At 43.5% G+C, this 22,437-nt stretch overlaps 1 protein-coding gene and 1 long non-coding RNA gene across 8 annotated transcripts in view; one reads left to right on the top strand and one right to left on the bottom strand.

The window, feature by feature from the left end:
• The first annotated feature begins 729 nt into the window (after nt 1-729).
• HECW1 (HECT, C2 and WW domain containing E3 ubiquitin protein ligase 1) overlaps nt 730-22,437 on the top strand; it is a 199,079-nt gene continuing 177,371 nt past the window's right edge. For 5 of the 6 annotated variants that reach the window (XM_079947508.1, XM_079947511.1, XM_079947512.1 and 2 more), the window contains exon 1: nt 733-787. In XM_079947508.1, the coding sequence (XP_079803634.1) occupies nt 758-787 (30 nt within the window). In that variant the 5' untranslated portion in view covers nt 733-757. Of the gene's footprint in view, nt 788-22,437 lie in introns of all 6 variants that reach the window. The other variant, XM_079947509.1, reaches the window with a different exon arrangement.
• LOC307200002 lies at nt 8,479-16,090 on the bottom strand. 2 transcript variants are annotated; one of them, XR_013832290.1, is made up of 2 exons: nt 15,836-16,090; nt 8,479-8,761 (listed from the first exon to the last, which is right to left on the bottom strand). It is a non-coding gene; the product is annotated as an uncharacterized lncRNA (long non-coding RNA). The 2 variants fall into 2 exon arrangements; XR_013832291.1 differs by lacking the exon at nt 15,836-16,090 and adding an exon at nt 12,981-13,061.

Below are 22,437 nucleotides of genomic sequence, written 5' to 3' on the forward strand. Positions count from 1 at the left end.
TACCAGGGCCTGGCATTGGTTATTATGCAATTCTGCGTTTGATCTTTGTGCCAAAGTTATTGTTATTGTTGTATTATTACTACTACTACTACTACTACTACTACTGTATTATTATTTACAGTGCCTGTACAGTTCGCACTGTCCTTTATCCTTTGTTTAAAATAAATCAAAACGATTTACCAAAATGAATGAATGAATGAACGGCCCTTAACCAAAGCACAGGCGGCGAGGTTGCGCGAGATGCTCCGGGTCCCTTTGCGGAGTGAGTGCATCTGCGCCACGAGCGCGGAGAGGCCGTTGGGGAAAGGGCCTGGGCAGGCGAAGGCGGGCCGCCCCGCCCGCCCTGCCCGCCCTCCTCTCCCCTGCCAGCAGCAGCAGCAGCAGCGGCATCGGGTCCCACCCGCCCTGCGTGGGCGGGCGCGGGCGCGGGGCGAGGGGGGGGCCGCCGGGTGACGCTCCTGATTGGCTGGCTCCTGCCTGGTACCCAGAGAGGGCGGGGCGGGGGAGCCGCGGAGGCGTCCGCTTTCCTGCCGTATTCCGCTCCCTGGACCTACGTGGGGCTGCTGCTGCTGCTGCTGCTGCTGGTGCCGCCGCCGCCGCCGCCGCCTCTGCGCGGGGAATTGCCTCTCGAGCGCCGCTGCGAGGGAGGAGGCGGAGGCGCCCGGGCGGAGGAAGAAGGGGCAGCAGCCCGCGGCAGGCGAGGGGACCGAAGGAGCCGCTGCCGCCGCCGCTGCCGCCGCCGCCTCGGCCGAAGAGCATGCTCTGCACGCAGCCCCGCTTTCTCCAGGTGAGGCGCCTCCCCCCTCCTCGACCAGCACCCCAGGAAGCCTGGATTGGGCTTGGGGCATCCAAGTCTCGGGGTCTTCTTGGGGTCCCCTCCGGCCAGGCTCCTCTCGTGCTGGGGCGCCTCCTGGGTGTTGCGAAGTGTAGGCGGGAGGGGAAAGGCGGGGTGACCCCCTGTCAAGCAGAGGAAAAAAGGAACCGGGTTGCCTGTTAGGAGGGACTGCAAGGGGCCTTCCGCCTAGTGAGTTGCACTAATGGACCAGGCATTATCAAGCTATATCCCCCCCCCCCTGCCCAGCCTGCTTTCTTTCATTTCTTGCAGAGATGTATTTCTTCTTTTAAGGAAGGGGTGCAGACAATGGATGGGTGCAGAGTGACAGCAAATGTGTAGTTTTTACTCACCCGCTGGCACATGACTGAATGTGGGGGGGGTGTGTGTTTATGTGTACGATACAGTCTGAGCATCTCTAGACTGTGCACACATTCCCCTTCCTTTAGCCGGGTTGTTAAGGGAACTGGAAGCCCATCCACTATGCAGGATGAGAGTTCTGTTGCTGGGAGGATGGGGAAAGGGGATGTGCATGTTTTCTCTGGATTCAGCATCTAGGTTTGGCTTGGTGCATATATCAATTGGCCTGTTGGTACTAGCAAGAAAATAAGGGACAAAGGTGGGTAGCCTTGTGCTATCTGTAGTTCACATTAGTTTGACAGGGTTTCTGTAATCCCATATTGAGCTAAAAAAATTTTTTCTCTCTGATTTATTTTGCTTACAACAGCCTCTAACTCAATGCAGCAAATTCTTTAATGACAAGTTGTTTGCTTTCCTTTGCTGTCTCCTTGCCTCCTTTCAAGTTAAAGAAAGGCACGTTTCATTGACTCATGCTAAGGACCTTTTCTGTTTTGTTGTCATATGCGGTTGAGGGTTAAGATCAGTGATGCAACCATGAATAATGCAGCTTTTAAAATAATAATCCTTCTCTAGCTGCATAGCACAAGTGCACACACAAACACATAGCCTCCTGCGTTTCAGCTTGCCCATTTCAGCCATGTGTGGTATATCCTCAAATTAAAGCAATTCTTTATTTGGCTTGGGTCTGGCTGTTGACATCCTTCCTCTCTAGAACTGCAGAGGCACCCCTGTCATGCTGCACTCAGCAGAAGCACAGAGACGCGGTACAGCAGTCACTCAAGCTAGAAGGAGAACCCTTTCCCTTGCTCCCCTTCCCCCTTCCCTGTGTTTTTAGTAATCTGTCATATGATTCAGTGGGGCGCATCCCTGGTCTAAGGAGAACAGCATTTGAGAAATGGGAAAACTGCTGTCTGTAAGATGCAACATAGCAGGTGGTCAGCTGTGCCTTTGTTGAACAGCGAACATATGAGGATTCTGGTTATTACAGTAATTCATTTTAGCTTGGGGAGTCATTTGAAAATTTGGATTTTCCACTGAGAAGGGATTATCATTTTTCTGCTGTGTGTGTGTTTGTAAAGAAATAGAGTACAGTACAGTATGTGTCTTGGCTGCAGTCTATACTTGTCTTTTCAGTTTCCTCAGAAATACACACACAATTATTTCTAAAAAGTGTGGTGCTATTTTTATTACTATTCTGAATAGAATTATACTCAGTAAGTGGTACATTTTAGTTAAAATCCTAGCAATGGTTTGAAAAGCCACCAAAGAAATCTAGTTTGAAACAAGCTGAGTTTCCAAAGAGAACGTCTAGTCATTTTCCTTTCCTTTTTATTATGTCTTTTAAATGAATAGTTGATTGAGAAAAAACAACAACTATTTGATTGATGCAGACTGGTGCTAATCATAGCCTAGAAAGTTTGGTAAATGAAATGATTTATTTGGACTTTATATATAATGCAGTGCTTTGAAATGCTCTCACACACTGCAAAGGCATTGCTTTCTTCTTCAGTGATGCTTATGGGTACAATTAATTCTCCCAAGGTCTGTCAGAGCTTTTTCATTAAACATGTGAATTTTACAAAAGACACCACTAAATGCCATGTTCAGTTTTCATTTTCTCATGAACGTTTCCTACGAGCATAAGTGGACCCAGAGGGCAAGGTGAAATGGGTGCTGACTCTGGGTCTCTAGACCTCGCTGCTTACTTTGTGTCCAACAGCCAGAGAACCCCCTCCCTGAGCTCAAGGGCCTCCCTTCCCATCAAACCTGCTCTCCAGTACAGGCAGCGTGCCCAGCCTGAGGCCCTGCAGATGGGACAGAGAACTAGGCGCCAGGCTAGAGGACTGTCACTTTAAGGGGATGCTGCTGCTTGAGAGAGCTAGTTAGACTCAGGAAGTGTAATAAGGGCTCAGGTTGTTTTTTAAAAAATAATTTTTATTAAAGATTTTCTTAGGTTACAAAAGTATGTGCATTACCTCTTTTTCAGGTTGTAGGACCCCCCCCCCCCCAGATCAGTTACATTTGATGTGAGACATTTGTGTTGTATACAGTATAAGGTTGGGAGAGGAGAGAGGGAGGAAACGGGGCTGGTGAGCCCTTATTATTTGACCTCTCACTGCCAAGAAAAAGTAATAAGAGCTCAGTTGAGACCAAGGTCTTTTTAGAACATGCCAGGCTGCTCTTTGGGTTCTGTCCAGGGTTCTGAAAACAGCCACTGTTGTTTTCAGGAATCCTTATCTTTTCCCTTCCCAGACTACCTGCTGGACTTAGACCCTCCTGACCTGCTTGTGGGTTCTGCACCACCAGGATTTGGACACATGTAGGGTGTTGATGTTGGGCAACCCAGTCAGATGGGTGGCATGATGATGACTATGATGACCTCAGAATTTGCCCCAGAATCCTCTGCATTCTCAGATGTTCCTCAGCAGGCAAATTGATTTGGAAAGCATTCCTACAAAGTGTTTAAAATCAACTGTGCTAGATTCAGGAATGCATAACTACATCTGAAGAATCCACCATGTTCCTCAGGGTAAATAAAGTGTGACTGCTTCAGTCAGCTGCCTGATTATGATGCTGTGGCTCTTATAGTGCTAAGGCAGGGTTATTTTGTGCTCCACAAATCCTAAATTGCTGATCAGCAACAATTTTTTTTAACAAGGGCCATCTTTTGAACTGAACAAGGTCTAGAAGGCCAGCAAGCTTGGTGTCATTCATTTCTTACTCTTGTGGCCCATGTCAAAGTGCAGACAGGTGGCTTTTTACCGGCTTCAGCTCCTCTTTGCAAGCAGCAAAAAGAAGACTTTGATGGAGAGCTGCTCACACATATTATTTGCCTGCATCTTGGCTGTCATAAGGGGATTAGATCTGACATGTGTAATGGGAAAACTCTGCCAAAGCTTCTGTTGCTGCTGAAACGATATGGAGGGTGTTAAAGAGCCATTTGTGTGTGTCTCAGCTCATGATGGGGGAAATGGGTGAGGTGCATAATATAAGGAGGTCTTTTTTGGAGTAGGGTCTGTGCTAGATGATGCTTTGGATGCCCTCAGGGAAGTGGATTGAGCCAGTTGCCTATCTGTATTCTAAACCAGACCGAGGCTGGAATCCTAAGCGTATTTACTTATAGTAAGTTGAAATGGAATTAATGAGATTTATTTCAAGGTAAGTACGACTAGGATTTGGGTGTTTGAGTTGTGAGTCACGACATCCCCATTAGATTTTATGTGTGCTTTTTTTTTGTAAGCTAAGTGCATTATTTTAAAGAAAACTTGCTAACGCTGCTATCCCATATAATAGAGTTTTCTCTCAACATAGCAAATATCTTGCTGTCACAAGTATATGAATTTGCCACATATTTTATTAATCTTAGCACTATTTTTTTTTGTTATAGACTGATGTTATAGATAACTCTTGCTATTTCTGTTTTGTTACAATGTGTTTCTGTGGCCTTTTCAATAATAGTCTTTGCACCCATTAATATCTCAGTTCTCTCGTCTATGCCATATGCAATTTGTCAAGGCATTAATGGAACAAAAAAACAAGGAGTAGAAGATTTTGTTTGTTAAAACATTTGTCCCTATTGAAATTCATGTTGTCAATTTGGGGACAGTTCTCCAATCTGTTAAGGTCATATTGAATCCCAATTCTGTCTTCTGTAGCCTTAGCTACCCCTTCTAGCTTGGTGTAATCTGCTCCTTTAGTACCCTTGGGTACAGCTCCTGAGGCCCTGGAGATCATTTAAAGCAGCTAGGTGTTCCTGTACCACCTCTTTTCCTATCTTGGGCTGCAGCTCCCACCTTACAACATTTATTACGTTATCACCAGGTTGGGCATTGCTTTCCTTTCGGGTGAAGACAGAGGCAAAGGAGGTTTTGAGCTGTTCTGCCCTCTCTCTGTTATACAATAGCATTTCTATCTTCTCCACACAAAGGACCTACTACTTGTTTGTTCTTCCTTTTGCTTCAAACATAGCTCAATAAATCTATTATTATTATTATTATTATTATTATTATTAACCTCTCTTGCAAGCCTGAGTTCATTCTAAGCTTTGGTCCACTTGGCCTTATCCCGGCAAGTGTTGGCTACTTGTGTATATTTGTCCATCATGATTTTCCCCTTTCTTTTATTTCTTACACTTGCCCTTCTTAAATCTCAGCTCATCTGTAAGTAATAATAATAATAATAATAATAATAATAATAATGGTGTTATTTGAAAGACCCAATGCTATCTGAAAGACAGCATTACCTCATATGAACCTGCCTGGGTTCTGAGATCTTGAGGGGAGGCCCTTTTCTCAGTCCTGCTGCCCTCACAAGCTTGCTTGGTGGGGATGTGGGTGAGGGCCTTCTCAGTGGCTGCTTCCAGACTTTGGAACTTCCTCCCTAGAGAAGTTACACTGATTCCCTCCTTGTTGTGCTTCTGTCACCAGTTGAAGACCACCTTATTCCAACAGGTTTGGGAAACATTCTGTTTTTATTGTAATTATCTGTGTGTTTTTAATAGAAAACACACACACACACACAGAGAGAGAGAGAGAGAGAGAGAGAGAGAGAGTTTTCATTCTATACATGTTTAATTGTTTTTTTTTAATGAGTGAGGGTTTTTTCTATGTTTTTAGCTGTTCCTATTTTATCTGTACACTACCTCAAGTCCCTCAAAGTGAAGTACAAATAAATAAATCACCACCACCACCATCATCAGTGGATATAATAATAATCAGTGTTACATTCCAGTTTGTTAGTATCCTTAAACTGTGGTGCCCAGAATGGGACACAGTGCTCCAGGCAGAATAGAGTGGTACTATTACTTTCCTTGATCTGGATATTATACTTCTGTTGATGCAGCCTAGAATAGCATAGCTTCTTTTGCTGCTGCATCATACTGTTGACTCATGTTAAGCCAAGTGCCCCCCATCTTATATTTGTGGAGCTGGTTCTTCCTGCCTAAGTGTAGAACCTTCCAACTCTACAGCTGGGCTGGTGAGCATGACTTGACCAAAATGGGCCAAATGGGGAGGCCTGGTGGCCCTCATTAGGCATGCTGGTCGGAGATTCCCCACCTCTGATCTGCCTCTTTACAAGCAGGAGGAGCCATCACACATACATTTACTGGATGCACCTGGGAATGTTTGGAATGCTGGTGCTTATGGGATTTGTAGATCTTTCAAATATGTGCTTCTTATAATTATTCTTGACTGAAGATCTGAACCCTAACCAGTTAGAATAGGAAGGTGAAAACTATTACTTTCCCTTTGTCCTTATCAAAGAATGTATGTATATATGTATGTATGTTTGTTTGTTTTTGAAGTTTTCAGAATTCATTTGTTGTTGTTTAATCGTTTAGTCGTGTCCGACTCTTCGTTAGCAGACCACATTTTCCTACAGTGTTAAAACCAATATAAGGAGGAATTAATATGCTGGAGGACATACTAGGATGCCATTTTCCCCATTAAACAAAGCTTCAGTGTGGTGAAGCGGTTAAGAGCGGTGGACTCATAATCTGGTGAATCGGGTTCGTGTCTCCGCTCCTCCACATGCAACTGCTGGGTGACCTTAGGCCAGTCACACTTCTCTCTCTAGTCTCTCAGCCCCACTCACCTCACAGAGTGTTTGTTGTGGGGGAGGAAGGGAAAGGAGATTGTTAGCCACTTTGAGACTCCTTCGGGTAGTGATAAAGGGGGATATCAAATCCAAACTCTTCTTCTTCTTCACACAAACAAATTGTGAGTCAAATTGGACAGGAAGAATGTTCAATGTAAATCTAAGATGAAACATAGGTCGTCTCCTCCTCCCCTCCCTCATACTGAATACATAGTGTCCAAGAGGCTAAGTAATGGTTTTATGAGTCATTCTTAGAGTTTTGTAACCTTTCTGTGGTTAGGACATAATGCACTTGGACAATGTATTTGTTCCTGAGAGAAGTGTCTGATTTTGCCAATCTGCTATAAAGGCAAATAATCAACTGGCAAGAGTTGCTGCAATGAAAGATGGAGTTTTGTATTTGCTTCATCACCACCTTGAATGAAAGTGGAGACAGTGCTATTCAACACAGAGGACCACCCTGAGAAGAGGATGGAGGATTGTTGGTTTTTTGCACACCTTAACCTGCTCCATTCTTAAAGTGGACTACTGCAATGTCCCTTCCCACCCTGTCCACACACTTTCCTTGCATTTGGTTAGCAACTGGGGGAGGGGACTGTTAGTTGGCACTGGGTCCACTTCTCTCAGGAACAAATTTTAAAATATATACAAATAAACAGCCATGTAAAATATGTAATAATGAGGATTTGCATTGGAGTTTTTGTCTTCCCATAAGTGGACAAAGTTCCTTTCCTATACCAGGCAGTGGCCCATTACCTTCAGACTTGGGCCCAAGTCAAGAGCTCACTCTGTTCGCAGTCCTCTCCTCCTCCAAAGACCCCCAGAGACTGGCACATGATAAAGAGTGTTGGGAAACAGGCAGGGTATCAGCACAGCCCCCAACTTAGCCATTTGCTTTCCTGCTACCTCCAGTGCTCTAATATCCTGTCCCCTGTCAAACACTGACTTTCGCAATGCAGCTGCTGGCTACATTATGGGAGGAGCTAGGAAGGTGCACATTGGGGCTTGCATGTTGTGGTAGGGCTGTTCCAGATGAAACAGCTTTGAGAGTGACGGAGGGATGAGGTGGAAGCAGATGTACTGGAACAACTCCAGGTGCCCCCAAGGTGATGGGATGATCATGCTTACACTTCCACCTAGGTATGTGAGTGAATAAAAGGCGTAAACCCTCGCAGTGGGTGCCAAAAACATGAAAGGGTGAGATGGCAGTGATTTGCCAGCAAAAAGAAAAGGGAATGCAGAACCTGCTGGGGACATTGTTACTTCTATTTCCAGATTCCTCTAGTGTGTAAGAAAATAAAGGCATCACATTGGTTCTTCCTTTCGCAGCCTACTTAATTTCCAACTTCTCAGTATATTTGCACTTTGTAATGGGAATGGACTACTCAGAAATCACAACACAGACACACACATACACATTTTTAAAGGGGAGCAAGAGCATGTTAAAATGAACTCCCTGCTGTCTGACTTTGTGAAGGGTGAATTCCCACCCTCAACTTCCATACCATCCTAGGACAAGCAGCACACCAGTCTCAAAGTTTTAGCTTCATCCAGCTATGAATCTATGAGTCTGACATCAGAAAGGGAAGAAAATGAGAAGGGAAGAATGGGATCTGGACCCTAGACTGACTGCCCTTGGTTGACCTGCTGACCAGTCTAGTAGTGAGCTGTTTAATGATTACTTGCCATTTTCATATGTTGCAGCAGCTAATAAGGTTTATTTTGAACTGTTAAGTAGTTTTGGTCTAGACTATACAATGTCAGATAGCCTGATGATTGAGACCTTGAGTAGCCTTCATTAAAAAATGCTTCAGGCCTTCATTCCTTCACATCCACCAATTTCCTTTGCTTTCTGGAAGCAGAATGGTGCTAAAGGGCAGATGACACACTGCTCCACGTTGTATTATTTCAGCCATTCCACCCTTGAGATTTTCCTCGAAGCTGGCGCATCCTTCTCCGTTCTGTTAATAGCTTTGATACAGAAGGAAATAAGTGGGTAATTGCAAAGTGTCACAGTTATCTGCAACATAGTTCATTATAAATGCAGTAATTTCTAGGTCACAGAATTTTCTTTATGTCTCACACAATGGGAACATAGATTAATAATTTTCTTAGAGTAAGATGTAGTCCTTTTCAGAGCCTGCTAATTTGATGTGTAGGCAAAAAACATAATGTGTATATTTGGACACTATACTAAGACATTTCTAATTTCTGTCCCCCTACCCACAAAAAAAGGGGGGAAGATACTACAGCAAAATTAACTAAATGCTAAAATACTTCTGATTTTAGATTTGTGTTTCTACTTGGGTAAGAGAGAGAAGCAGATACAGAACTGAAAATATTGACTGCTTCACATCTCAGGAAGTGAAAAGTAAGGGATTTTAGTTTTCAGTAAGGTTTCCTTTCACTCATTGCAAGAGTAAGGTTGCCCAGGGAAATATAAATGGAATTTTAGTAAAGACAGAGGTAGTAAAGATAGAGGTAGTTTAGACAGATCTTTTAGTAAAGATCACAGTGCCTCACGCATTGCCCATCCTAAACAAAAAAAATGTAATAGTATTCTTTTTATTTCAGGAAAAATAAAAATTTGAACAGGAGACATTGGAAGAGAACATAAGTAGCTGGGATGCATGTGAGGCTTCCACTTTGACTTCTTTTGAGAGATTAGAGCAATGGCTTTGTCTTCACTATTATTGGCCAAATCCCTTTTGGAGTGTCTGTTATAGAGAAGGTAGTCTCTTCTGAACCTTTGCTTCTCTGAGTAGTCACTTTGCTAGATATATGAGCTTAAGGCCTTCTTCCTTTACTACACCCTTTCCACATTTGTCTTCTAGGGACCTCCTTTATTCCTGCCACAGAACCCATGTTCATTGCAGAGGATTCTGGGGAGTATTTTGAGATGCAGACTTAACACCCAAAAGCAACTGAATGCAGTTCCCTGGGACTCTCTGAACACTCCCCCATGCCTTTGCATCGCAGCAGATGGTTGATAGTGGTGAACAAGGACTTACCCACACCTCCATTTGTGCTGATGTTTTCCCCAGCGCTGAATCAGAACAATCAGCAATCAGGTTTTCCACTGATTTCTGCTTGTTCTGATTTAGTGCTAAAGAGCAGGTTCTCCAGAAGAAAGTGGCGGGCAAAGGCAAAACCACTCAGACCTGTGCCTAGAAAGTGTGGGACGAATGGAAAACTGCTTGGACTTGTGCTTTCTATGACAAGCCCTAAGCTGTGTTTCCGGGAAGTTTGTCTGCTGTTATTGATCATCATATTATGGAACCCCTGCTATAACTTCTGAGAAACCACAGGGTTGCTTGAAACACAGTTTGAAAACCATTGAGGAAGGTGATAATGTGGCTCATTGTGGCTATATGATCACTTCACAAGATCACCTTAAGCATTGAGTGATGTGGTCTAAAGTGACATGTGTGCATATGTGAGTGAACCTTTAAGGGCTAACTACATGTTACTCATGAAAGTAACTTGGCTCCATTGGGGGGAACAGCGTGCTCCGGTGGTGTCAGCGGCTTGCGCGCTCTGGGCACCAGCAACTCATGTTACACTGCTGGGTGGCCCTTGGGTTGTAGGTTGCCTAGACCTAGGTAGTGTTTCTAGGAGCACAGAGTGGAAAGCACTGGGTTAGAAAAAATTCTGTTTGGTGGCTATATATCCATTACTCAGCTTTAGGACTAGCTAATGTGTGAGATATTACGAGAGTGACAGTGCAATCCCATGCATGTTTACATGGAAGTAAGCCCTGTCAAGTACAGTGAGGTGTACTCCTAGGTACATCTGTGGGACATCTGTGATCCTGTGGGACTTCTTCTTCATCTTTTTTAAAGCTGAAGTTCTTTGTGTATATCTGAAATGGATTCAAGGACACTGTATTTAATTTGTATGAGTGTGTATAAAATACTGTTGTTAAAATAAACCTTGAGAGGTATATTTAGCATAGGATATTTTCATTTTTTAAAAGGCAAACTGACGTGGGCTAATTAAAGCTTTTTCAATTTAATAATCAAATTCAAGTGTTTGTTGCCTGTAACTTGAGAGAAATTTGCCTTTGATGTTAAAATATTTTAATTGACATTTATTTTCTTTTAATACATCCTTGCAAAAACAAGCCCTAGCTATTTGCTTGTTTACTGAAAAAGCTTGCTTTCAAGCAATTGTTCTGGTCGTCATTGTTTTGGGAGCTTTTGCTCTTTCTTACACACACACCACAAATTTCAAGCAAGGGAAATATGAAGTCTTAATCACAAGCGAACAATTTTTCCTTTATTTCCCCCAAAAAACCAGGTCGGGGAACAGCGGGATGGTGGTGCTGCGCCTCGCCGCTGTCCCCCGAGCTTGTGGGGCTGCGGGTGTCTTCCCGAAGCGCAGGGCACTCTGCTTCAGCGCCCCCCCCCGCTCCATTCAGCAGGCTGCTATCCGCAGCCTAGGGAGCCCTGCGGGAACTCCCGCGGGCTCCCCAGGCTTGCTGATAGCTTCCTGAAGCCTGGAGAGCGAGAGGGGTCGGTGCGCACCGACCCCTCTCGCTCTCCAAGCTTCAGCGAAAGCCTGCATTCGCCCCATAGGACGCACACAGATTTCCCCTTTGTTTTTGGAGGGGAAAAAGTGTGTCCTATAGGGCGAAAAATACGGTAAGTGAACAGCTCAATTGGGAGGGTAGTCTGGAACCTACTCCATAGTCCTGGTGGAGTACCTGGTAGCACTGCAGAGTGGGAAGTCTGCAAGACAGAAACAAGAACCTCCCAGTCCAGAAAAATACTACTGGGTATGCAAGACAGTAATATAGCTGGACTGACAGGCAATTGCTGGAGTTTAATGAAGCCAAGAAGTGGAACGTAGAGTTGGGCAAGGAAGTCTAGCTGTGGAGCTGGAGGCAGAGCTGGTTGAAACAAAGTTAAATTCTGGTAGAATCATTGTGGATACTCTGTTAGAAGATCACAGGGCTTCTAGTTGGAGGCTAGCCAGGCTCTGCAAAAATACAGTGGTACCTCAGTTTTTGAACGTGATCTGTTCTGGAAGACCATTTGAGGTCTGAAATGTTTCAAAATCAAAAACTCAATAGCCAACAGCTAGGCCTCAGGATTCTGCACTCAGCGGAAGCCGCATGGCATGTTCAACTTCCAAGGCGTGTTCAAAAAATGAAGCATTTACTTCCAGGTTTATGGCGTTTGAAAACTGAAATGTTCGTCAACAGAGATGTTCAAAAACTGAGGTACCACTGTATGTTCTTATTTCTTCACTTACTAGATTCCACTCACCTTCCTCCTCCACAGCCTGTATCAGTGATAGAAAACCTGTGGCCCACCAGATGTTGGATTAAAGCTCTTGTCATCCCTAACCATTCACTGTGCTGGCTGGGGCTGATGAGCGTTCAAGTCCAGCAGTGTCTGGAGGGGCCACAGCCTATCCCCTCCTGGTCTAGATCCCACTTGCATCTTTTTCCAGTAGTGTTCATTCACATTTCTTTCAACTGAGACAATACAGTGTAGCTACTTTCTCCTTTTTTATCGTACGCGTACCTCACAGTGAACCACACTTTCCAAAATGTTTGGTTTGGCTATTAGAATATCACTTTTGCCTTAGAACTGGACTGAACACTTTTTTTGGGGGGGTGAACTGATTTCTAAAATGATAGTATGTGGTTGCTCTATTCAACTGATAAACAAAGTAGAAGTAACTTATAAATTTGTTTGTATGTGTGTCAGGAGGCAAAGATGCCCGTGGTGGTACAGAAACGAAAGTTGGTTTTGAAAGTCTTTAAAGCGTATGCCAGCAAAAGTGCCCCACAGGAAGCTGCTTACTCACATTATTTAGACTCAGCCGAGACCCTATTCTTAGGCTTGAAGCAAGGAAACCATGATGTTATGTGGCTCATTTCTGTGCCCCAAAAGTCCTGGGCTGCCTGGGAGGAGCCCACACAATGGCTGTTCCTCATGCTGGTGTTGCCAATATTTGGCAAACCCTCACCGTGATCAAAGCCCACGTGAAAACTTATGTCACCTCTGTGGAAGGACGTGTGTATCCAGAACTGGCCTCCACAGCCACTCACGGACTCACTGTTAAGGCTGTGTTCATGTAAGGCAAAGAAGAAGCCCAAGCTTGCAGGAAGAATGATTCTGATACAACAGGATGTCTGCAGCTGGACCCTTCCAATGCAGCTCTGGCTTCTGACATTTACCTTTATGGCCCAGGAAGGAGTCATTGCAAATGTGAGAAAGGAGCCTTAGAGCTGTTCCTCTCACGATATAATAAAAGTTCTACTTCCTTCAGCCTGAGAAATGCTGGAATGTTGGAGACTGAAAGACACCTTGGTCTGCATCAAGGAGGGGGAAGCTGTGGCCTTCCAGATGTTGCTGCACTACAACTCCCATCATCCCTGAGCCATTAGCCTTGCTGGCTCGCTGATGGGCGTGAGTCCAAAAGGGTTTGGACAGCCATACATTTGCTGCCTGTGGCCTGCATGGTGAGATTTTGAACCCTTGTTAAGCAGGTATCTTGGGTTTGAAATCTCTCTTGCCTCTTGTCTTACTTGGCTGTAGCAATTCACAGCTGGCAATGGAAGTTGGTATAGCAAGTAGGGGAACAGACGGGAGAATGAAGTGCAGTTTCCCCTTCATCGTTTTGTCCTTTCTGACTGGGCACAGGAAGAACTTCATTGTTGGTGGTATTTTAAAATGTCTGCACTCCTCCCTTCTTTCTTTCTTTATTTACCCTAAGGTTTTTGCTTTTTTGTAACTAACAGTATCAGGAGCAGGTTTCTCAATTAAATACCGACTCACTGTCTTAATCTTTATCCACGGTGTGCCTTATTGTGCCCTTATTCGCCCTTGCTTTAAATTGATTAGTAAATGAAAATGTTATTGCTCCTTTTAAAAAATCTAGCTTTACTAATGTCAGGCAGAAAAGGCAAGCTATCTGCATTGGCGTGTTCAAAATGAATCTAATCAAGAGAGAAATGTACTATTTCGGCTTCTCATTTCCCTGGGAAGTGCAAGCCAGAATTCATTACTATGACAAAGAAAGTAATGGTCTTCACTTTTTTTTTTTTAAAAAAAAGGCCGTTTTAAAAGAGATTCTTTTTCTTTTATCTCTGAATGGTGTTTTTCTTACCTTGCCCCACAAGTCGTTCTTACTATATTATTTTGAGCAACTATTGACATTGCTGAATCTACTGAAATAGTGATGTTGTATGATGCATATTTTCCACAGAAGGCTCATTCATTCTTTCATTCATGCATGCAGTTAAGAGCTTGCTCTTAAGAAAACAATAGGTTGACAAAGTGCAGTTTTAACAGCTCATTGTCACTGAAGCAGAAAAAAATACATATCTGCATTTTGAAGGAAATGTATTAATTTTTTCTTTGAAAAGCAAAACTTCCAGTCACTGCAGTACTGCATGGACTTGACAAACGGATCATGAGGATTTGTTCCTTCCACTCCTTGATTCCAAGCAAATATTTTTAAAAATATTCCCTCTCTCCATCAATTTTTAAAAACATAGACTTGCGAATCCTTTCTAAGTGTGATTTTGATAACCTTTCAAAATCTGATGAGATGTTTTATTTTCTTGTTTCTTTGAAGATAAAGAGGATTTTGTCCCGATAGCCAAACACAATGGGATTGATAGACAAAGGAAGTGCCAGTGGGGTCCGGCTGAAATGAGAAGCAGAGATCATGCAAAAGGATGAATACAGACAAAGAGCCACACTCTCTTTCCCACTTCTCATTCCCACTTCTCATTCCCACTCCTACAGCTAGGAGCCTCACTGATTGCTTCCTGCTCTGCCTTTCCTTCTCTTTGACTTTTGTTGTTTTTAAGGTTTCTCTCATACTGAGTCCCTTTTTTTCTTTCTTAAAAAAATCATATATTGACGGATGGTCTTTCTGCAGGTATCTCTTTGCCTGGATGTTCAATCCACGCTTGTTTCAATGACCATTTTCTACCAGTTTCCTTTCTACATTTTAAACACTTGCATCTTTAATTGCCTTTCTGTTCATGGAAGTCATAATAGGTTAGGTAAGATACATTTGATGGTGAGCACAACTCTTTTTTTAGGTTTCTCTTTTCTCCCACCTGCAAACCACTGAGAAATGCAATAGCGTTCCACTTAGTATTGCACATTCCCAGTAGAAATGTACAAAGCTGTAGCAAAGGACCAAATTCACAATCTTAACAACTGCCCAGAAACCACCTCTTATTGTTCACTTGATATATCAACTCCATAAAATTCAATTTCCAAAAATAAATTCTACCACCAGTTAATGGATAACATGTCAAAACTGCTGTATCTAATTTCCCCCATTTTAGAGGCAAAAGCTGCAAACCCATGTACACTTTCCAAGAAGTAAGCCCTATTAAATGCAGTCCTACTTCTGAGTAAGCATTGATAGGATTGTGCTGTAATGCTTTTCTAACATTAAAAATGGCTACTGCAGCTCCAAGTTATCTATTTTATTAAAATGTGAAGCATATATAGAATGAATAGGATAAGCAGAAGTTATACATTTCCTAAAAAGTGAAACATTTATAGAATGAATAGAATAAGCAGAAGTATAAATTCATCTCCCTACTATGTCCTGGAGATCCCAGGCACAAGTATTCCAGAAAGTCAGCTGTCAAAAGGAATCAGTGGGGTTTTCTGTGCCAGATAGTAGTGGTAGGTAGTGATGAGTCAGGAAGGAACAAAATGTTACGAGGAAAACACAGGATTCCCCTACTGTAAATCCCTCCTCCCATAATGATGGAGTTGGGAGGGGGGAATTTGTGGGCAGCAAGGGAGCTTACCCTCCCCCTCTGATTTCTCCCTGCAAATGCTGTCTCTGGTAGTCAATCTCTCCCCACCCACCCCATCTGAGTTGTGAAAAAGGACGTAAGGGGGGGGGGCGGACGGACGGACGGACGGACGGGAGGCAGACTTTTGAAGGCGGAGTCTGCACATAAGGTTAATCTTCACTCTAGCTGCCCTCACCAATTACACCATGTATTCCTCTTATCTCTCAGCACATAAGCAAATGGGAGCCACATGCATTCACCTTGATAACATCTACTGTATTTTGTTCTTGCCCCCCTTTTTGCTATGGAGAGCAGTGGCTTTCTCCCCTGTAGATGGCTCAGTAGTGTGTGTTCCATGCAGTTACGGGTGTTGCCATGGGTCATACCAGAGCCCCTAGTAAGTCACTGGGTCTTGGGTTTGGAGACTCCTGCTCTTAACGGTGCTATAGCAGCAATTCTCCCTAGGGGTGCCATCTCAATCTCAGCATTGTAGGTGCCTGCTGCCACAACGCAGACGTGCGATGTCACATGAACATGCCTGTGACATCACACACATTACATACAGGCATGTGCATGTGAAGTCACACATCCAGGTTGCAGTGGCGGCTCCTCTTCCTCCTCCTCTCCGTGGGAAGGGGCTCAGACTCAAAGGCAGAGAGAATCTGCCTCTGTATCTGAGCCCCCCCCCCCAAAAAAAGGGTGCCTCGCTTGCTGGATGTGAAGGGTGGAACTGAAATGCCTTTCTCTTAGAAGCAGCGTCACTGCCGCCTGCCAGCTTTTCTCATTGACTGTGTGGGTGCCCAGCACCCACAATTATATTATTGTGGGTGCCCAAGCACCCATGGCCCCTGGAGTTGGCTCCTGCTTTTACATTAAATCAGAATAAATAAACTTTTTACCCCTTCCTTGTGGGGCCCTTTATTGCAGAAGGGAGAGGGCACCCTGATGCCTTTTGGTGAGTTACAACTCCATAACTCGGAAGGGTGAAAAATGAAGTTAAATTGTAAATTGTGCACCATTTCTCCACTTCTAGTTGCCCTCTTGCATAGTGGTTCTTGCGCAGAATGCTCAGTGTGTGCATTAAAATAATAAATTTGTTATCATTGTCTTTCTTCAAAGGCACTTTTTCTTTGAGGGTTAGGGCAACATGGTCCAACTCAGTCTACGCCAACCTGGTGCCCTCCAGATGTTGGCTGTGTTGGCTGGGACTGATGGTAAACATCTGGAGGACACCAGGTTGTCAAAGGCTGCTCTAGCTGATGGAAGAAAGAGTACGATGGTCTCATTTGCCTAGTCAGTCTGCTTCGAAATATACAATGAAATATTCAAATGGAAATAATCCCCCAGTGATGATGCCTCTGGGAAGAGTTAATTAAAAAGGATGAAATTGAATTAAAAATGACCTATTATGGACTGCCAGAAAGCCATCGCAAAACTTAGAAATATTATTCTAATAGCTTCCTTTTTGTGAGAAATTGCTCATTGCACTAAATAGGTCTATTTTGACAATGGGCAAATGACTGGCATTTCAGCTTTAATTATGTGGAACACCTAGGTGATTTCAAAACTACCCATTTTTGAGAATGAGTAGAGAGAGAAAGGGGTACATTATGCAGCTAAGTTTTGAAGTTGTCGTAAGTTTAGGATGACCAGAAATTTTGTATGGGTCAAGATTATAATACTTAAATGCTACTTAAATGCTAGATCACACTTCAAATAAAATCCCGTTCCATAGTTGTGTGTATCACAGATGGATCACAATGACAATAAAGCTTGTTTTCAGACATGTATTGAGTGGTGTGCTTTTCTACTTTTGTGAAGTGAGAGCATGCCCATTCCCCTGACTGTGACTTAGGTAGTATATTTGGAACTGGTGTGCTGGATGGTCCAGTCTGTGTGAGCTCCCCCCAGTTTCTTGAAGGGTGTGTGCGCACAATTTTAGCCTTTGTGAATCCAGGCCTCTATATGAAATTCAAAGTGTTGCTACTGACCTTTAAAGCCCTAAACGGCCTTGGCCTCGTATACCTAAAAGAGTGTCCCCACCTCCATTGTTCAGCCTGGACACTGAGGTCCATCACTCACCCAGGGCCTTCTGGTGGTTCCCTCACTGCAGGAAGTGAAGTTACAGGGAATCAAGCAGAGGGCCTTCTTGGTGGTGGCACCCACCCTGTGCAACACCCTCCCATCAGATGTCAAGAAGATGAGTAGCTACATATCCTTTAAAAGACATGTATATACTGTATATAACCTTTAGAAGTTTTTAATGTCTGATGTTTTATTATGTTTCTGTATGTGCTGGAAGCTGCTCAGAGTGGCTGGGGAGACCCAGTCAGATGGGCAGGGTACAAATAATAAAATGATGATGATGATGATGATGATGATGATGATGATGCATTACATGCTATCGGATGCTCATAGCAGAGAGGTGAGGTTCAGACTCCTCCATGATGCAAGTTGGAGCTCCAGTGTTTGGTAGGACTGAGGGCTGTTGGCGCACTGCCAGTACTAGCTATGCTAACAAGTATATTCAAAGAGACAGGTGTTTCAATAGCAGTGATCACTGCTGTAAAGGGGAGTTATTTTTTCTGCTGAGGAGTCGGGACTCTTGTCAGTTGGTAGTTTTATGTCTGAATTCTGTGTGTGCATTTTTCTTGCTCCTGCAACACTGTTAAGAAGGTGCTTGTCGTACTTTGATCTACCTATCACTTTTACTGGCTGTGGACATACAGCTAAGTGTGGGAATGCAGTGGAAGCAATTACTTTGTGATTGTTCTCTTTAGGTGATTGTTCTCTTTAGGTGTTCTCATTTTAGGTGATTGTAGTGGTTCCCTCTAGCAAACTCTTGGCACAATGGGTCAGTGCATCCGGCTGTTAACCAGAAGGTTGGTAGTTCAAATCCACCCAGGGACAGCTGTTTGCAGGATTCCTGCATTGCAGAGGCTTGGACCAGATGACTCTCAGAATCCCTTCCAACTCTACAATTCCATGATTCTATGATTCCATGGTGCTTTAACTTATACAAATAAGCAAAAAAGATCAAGTTATTTTCTTTTCATTTTTTTAAAGGCGAACACTGTTCTTCTCAAAGTGTCCCATCCTTGCATCTTTCGCAAGTGTAGTTGAGTAGGCATACACTTTTTAAAGTTTTAGTTGTATTTGTTGTATTGTCAGAAAGGGAGCAGGAGAGGTCCACAGTAGACAGCTGCACCCTTGCCTGCTTTCAAAGTCCATTACTGAGTTGGTGTCCTTGGGAGAATTGCTATCAGTTTGTCTCAGTCTGTCACTTGTGAAGTGGTAGCTCAGCTTGCTCTCTTGGTTTTCATTGCAAAAACATAGAAGGTTTGGGGTCCTGGGCAAGAGTTTAGATCAGCACTACTGAGACTTTACGAGAATACATCTGTGCCCCACAGAGCTGAATACCTGGGTCTTCCTCGCCCCTACACTTGTTCAGCTCTTTTGACTACTTCCCTTTGTGTTTTTTCACAGTCCTGCTTACAGTATCACATATGAACCATCCTGCAGTTATTACTTTAGTTCCTGTGTTCAACATGTGACTTTATCTCTGGTCTCAGATAACTGCACCTGCAGCAGTGCATGTCTTCCATCCTCTTTGTTTTGGTAATCCTAGTGGGCAGTGCTATTTTTCTAGAAAAATAGGTGCCAGAACTCACCATGAGCACCTCCCTCGTTCTCTTATCATGGCAATGGCGCCCACCAGAGAGGTGCCAGAACTGAGTTCTGGTGAGCCCTGCTAGTGGGGCCATGTGACCCACATCTTGGAAATCTGAACTACATCTGTTAATAGTTCCATCTCATTACCATTGCCAACAAGGTGTACAAAATTATTTGCATCATTGTTAGTGTGCCATGAACCCCAATCCACCTCCATGGCAAAGCACTGCATTTATTTAGACTGCAAAATCACATTTTAGAGGCTAGTGTGAAGTGGCAGCTGAAAGTACTGGAGTTTTCACTACCCTTTTGCCTTTGACCTGCCTCAATCTTAAGGTCCAACTTCACATGAGGGTGATAGATCCATGTCTTAAAGAGGGTTGCGGGCTGGTGGTGGAGGAGTGTAACTGAAAGCACGAAAGGGTCGTGTGGGTGAGGGCCATTGAATTATCCCCCTTCTGATGGCTCCCCAACCCTTGGCAGTGCATCCCCTGAAGCCATTTTCTCTGAAGTCATTTCCCCTATCTGGGCTTCAGTAATGGAAGTTAAGTCTGTAAGGAGAGAAGCAGCTGGAAGGGGGCGTGCGTCAAGGACATCACCCCTTGCCTGCGTATTCCTTACCCTCGGCTTTACATGTGATTGGGGGATACAGCGCTTGTGCTTGGTTGGGAACATATGTAGCTCTGTGGCTGAGTATCTGCTTTGCTTCCTATAATTCTAAATCATTGTCATGTGTAGTTTAGCACTCAGGTCCTTTATACCTAGGACATGTTTGTTGTTTGTTTGTTTGTTGTACTTCTTACCAGAAGGACCCGGAATGGATTGCAGCATTTAAAAACACAGTGCAACCAGAAAAATAAAAGAACACCCAATACGACCCATAAAATCCCAAAACAATAATTCCATATAGCTCATTACAGGGAGGACACCAAAATGAGTTCTTCAGTTTTCAAAGGCCAGGATAAAGAGATGAGTCTTTACTACCTTTTACTAAAATGAAGATACTGTATACTTTGCAAAGATAGTGTTATTATTGTTGTTATTATTTAAATTTGTATACCACTCTTCATCTGTAGATCTCAGGGTGGTTCACAGTATAAGAATACAAAAAACAACAACACAAAATACATAATAAAAACAACAAGGAGAACAAAACAAACCAATAACCCTCCTCCCCCAGGAGGCAAAATATTCACTTATGTGTATGTGCTTAGGCAGGGCCAGCCCAAGGCATTTGGGCACCTGAGGCAGACCTCCATATGATGCTCCCCTCGCTCCCTATCAGGGAAGAAAAGGTCAGGGAAGATCTACATCAGGAACAAGGTGGGCCAAGAAAGATTGGCATCGGGATTTGCAGCCCTGGTGGACCCTGCTGCCTGAGGCAGTCATTTCACCTTTCCTTGCGGGTGTGTCGGCTCTGTGCTCAGCCATACAAATTCTCCCCCCTCCCAGAGCCCCTTAGGTCATATGTGAAACAGCCCTTACTGGATTTGTTACTATGTCACTACAAAAATTTGTGCTTGGGTTGCTGTTTCTTTCCAGCCTCAGCCTCTGAAGATGCAGTACTGAATTGGACATAGCAATTTCCATGGCAACCCATGTTAGTTTCCATGGCAACTTAAGATTTTCACAACCAAGAGATTACAACTTCACACTATCAAACAGTGGGGAAGCTACGATAGAGGAGAGACTGTTCTAGTCACATGCATTATTTGACTGATGGGGAAAGACTAAAGAACTTAACTTTCCCCATTTAATTCCCTTTTAAAAGATCATGTTCATATTCAGGTTCTCGTTTAAAAGCCATTACATTGGAACAAGCTGCTTTGCTCTGTAATAATACCTTGCCCCACGTGTCCCTGTAAACTCAGCAGACACATAATCAAAGCAAGCTTCTTTGTTTTCAAGGTACATGGGTTAAAACTCATTTAGGTTGGTTTGAAAATAATGTTAGAGAAAACGTGGCTTGCATTGGAATTAAATGGTTTTAAGTTTCCACTCTATGATCCACTCACATATTTCACAGCATACAATTCTGTGGCCAGGCAAGCCAAATGCTCTGCTAAGAAAAGCTTAAATCGGTGACCTGCATTGAGCAAATTTGCATATTTTTCATACTGCAAAATTTATTTTGCAATTTGTGCTCTTTCTGCTTAATTTAATAGTGGGGAAGGGAAGGAAGTCATGGAGAACACCAAAGTCCCAACCCCAACCACTGCAAAAGCTTATCCAGCCCTCTTCCTGTCTCCCTGAGCTTTTAGCACACAATTTCAGTCATCTTGGAACTACAGGGGGCAAAGTCTTGAAGTGATGAATTGGATTCAAGTGCTTAATGTTGATATTTGGTACTGCTTGATACTATGAGCTTTTTTTATATACTGTGATTTACTTGTGGTTTTTGATGTGAGTTGGATCCAGAAGAAGTTAGTCACATTTTTAACTATCCATGAGCATCAGTGATGTCACTGTGGATAAATACTTCCTTTGGTTCCATTTCTGTGGATCTGTGTAACTGATGTTTTGGATATAAACCACATTGAGCAAGGTAGATTAAGAGAGAAAGGAATAAATTGAGAATTACATTTTGCTTTTTGAATTAGATCCTCAGGAAGCCTAATACCACATTCTGCATTTCTCATCCCCTTCTTTGGAACTGAGGCACACATGCAGCCCTCTGAGAAAGGAATATTTATCGAGCACCTAAATTCACAAAGCCTTATAACTGACATTAAGCACTGAGTGTTTAGGATAGGGGAAGGTTAACTGACAGCTGACAACACCATAAAAGAGAAAGATAGTTGTGACAGTTCAGGAAAGTCTGTAAGAAGAAATGGGTTTTGAGGGATGTGTGGGAGGGGTGGCTTGTGAAAGAAAGTGGGTTAGACTGTTCCAAATATGCAAGCCATATGGCAGAAGGCGTGGGGAGGCAAGTTGGAGAGCATCTGCCAACAGCACATGAATTAGGAGCAGACTGAACAAGAAAGGAAAGGTGATACGTGTGGGGCTACTCCTTTTTGAACTCCCCTCAGCCTTGCTAGGTAGGTTAGATGGAAAGGTATCAAGTCAAATCTTTATTACGCCCATAGGCCAGCATAAGGTAAAAGCACCTACAAACACAAGTAGAGACTAGGCAAGAGGGCAACTGTAAAAGTAAAAGGGGTACTCATACTCATTCTCTCAGTTATGATAG

The sequence above is a fragment of the Podarcis cretensis genome, assembly GCF_951804945.1.
Source record: "Podarcis cretensis genome assembly, chromosome: 12".
Lineage (NCBI taxonomy): Eukaryota > Metazoa > Chordata > Lepidosauria > Squamata > Lacertidae > Podarcis > Podarcis cretensis.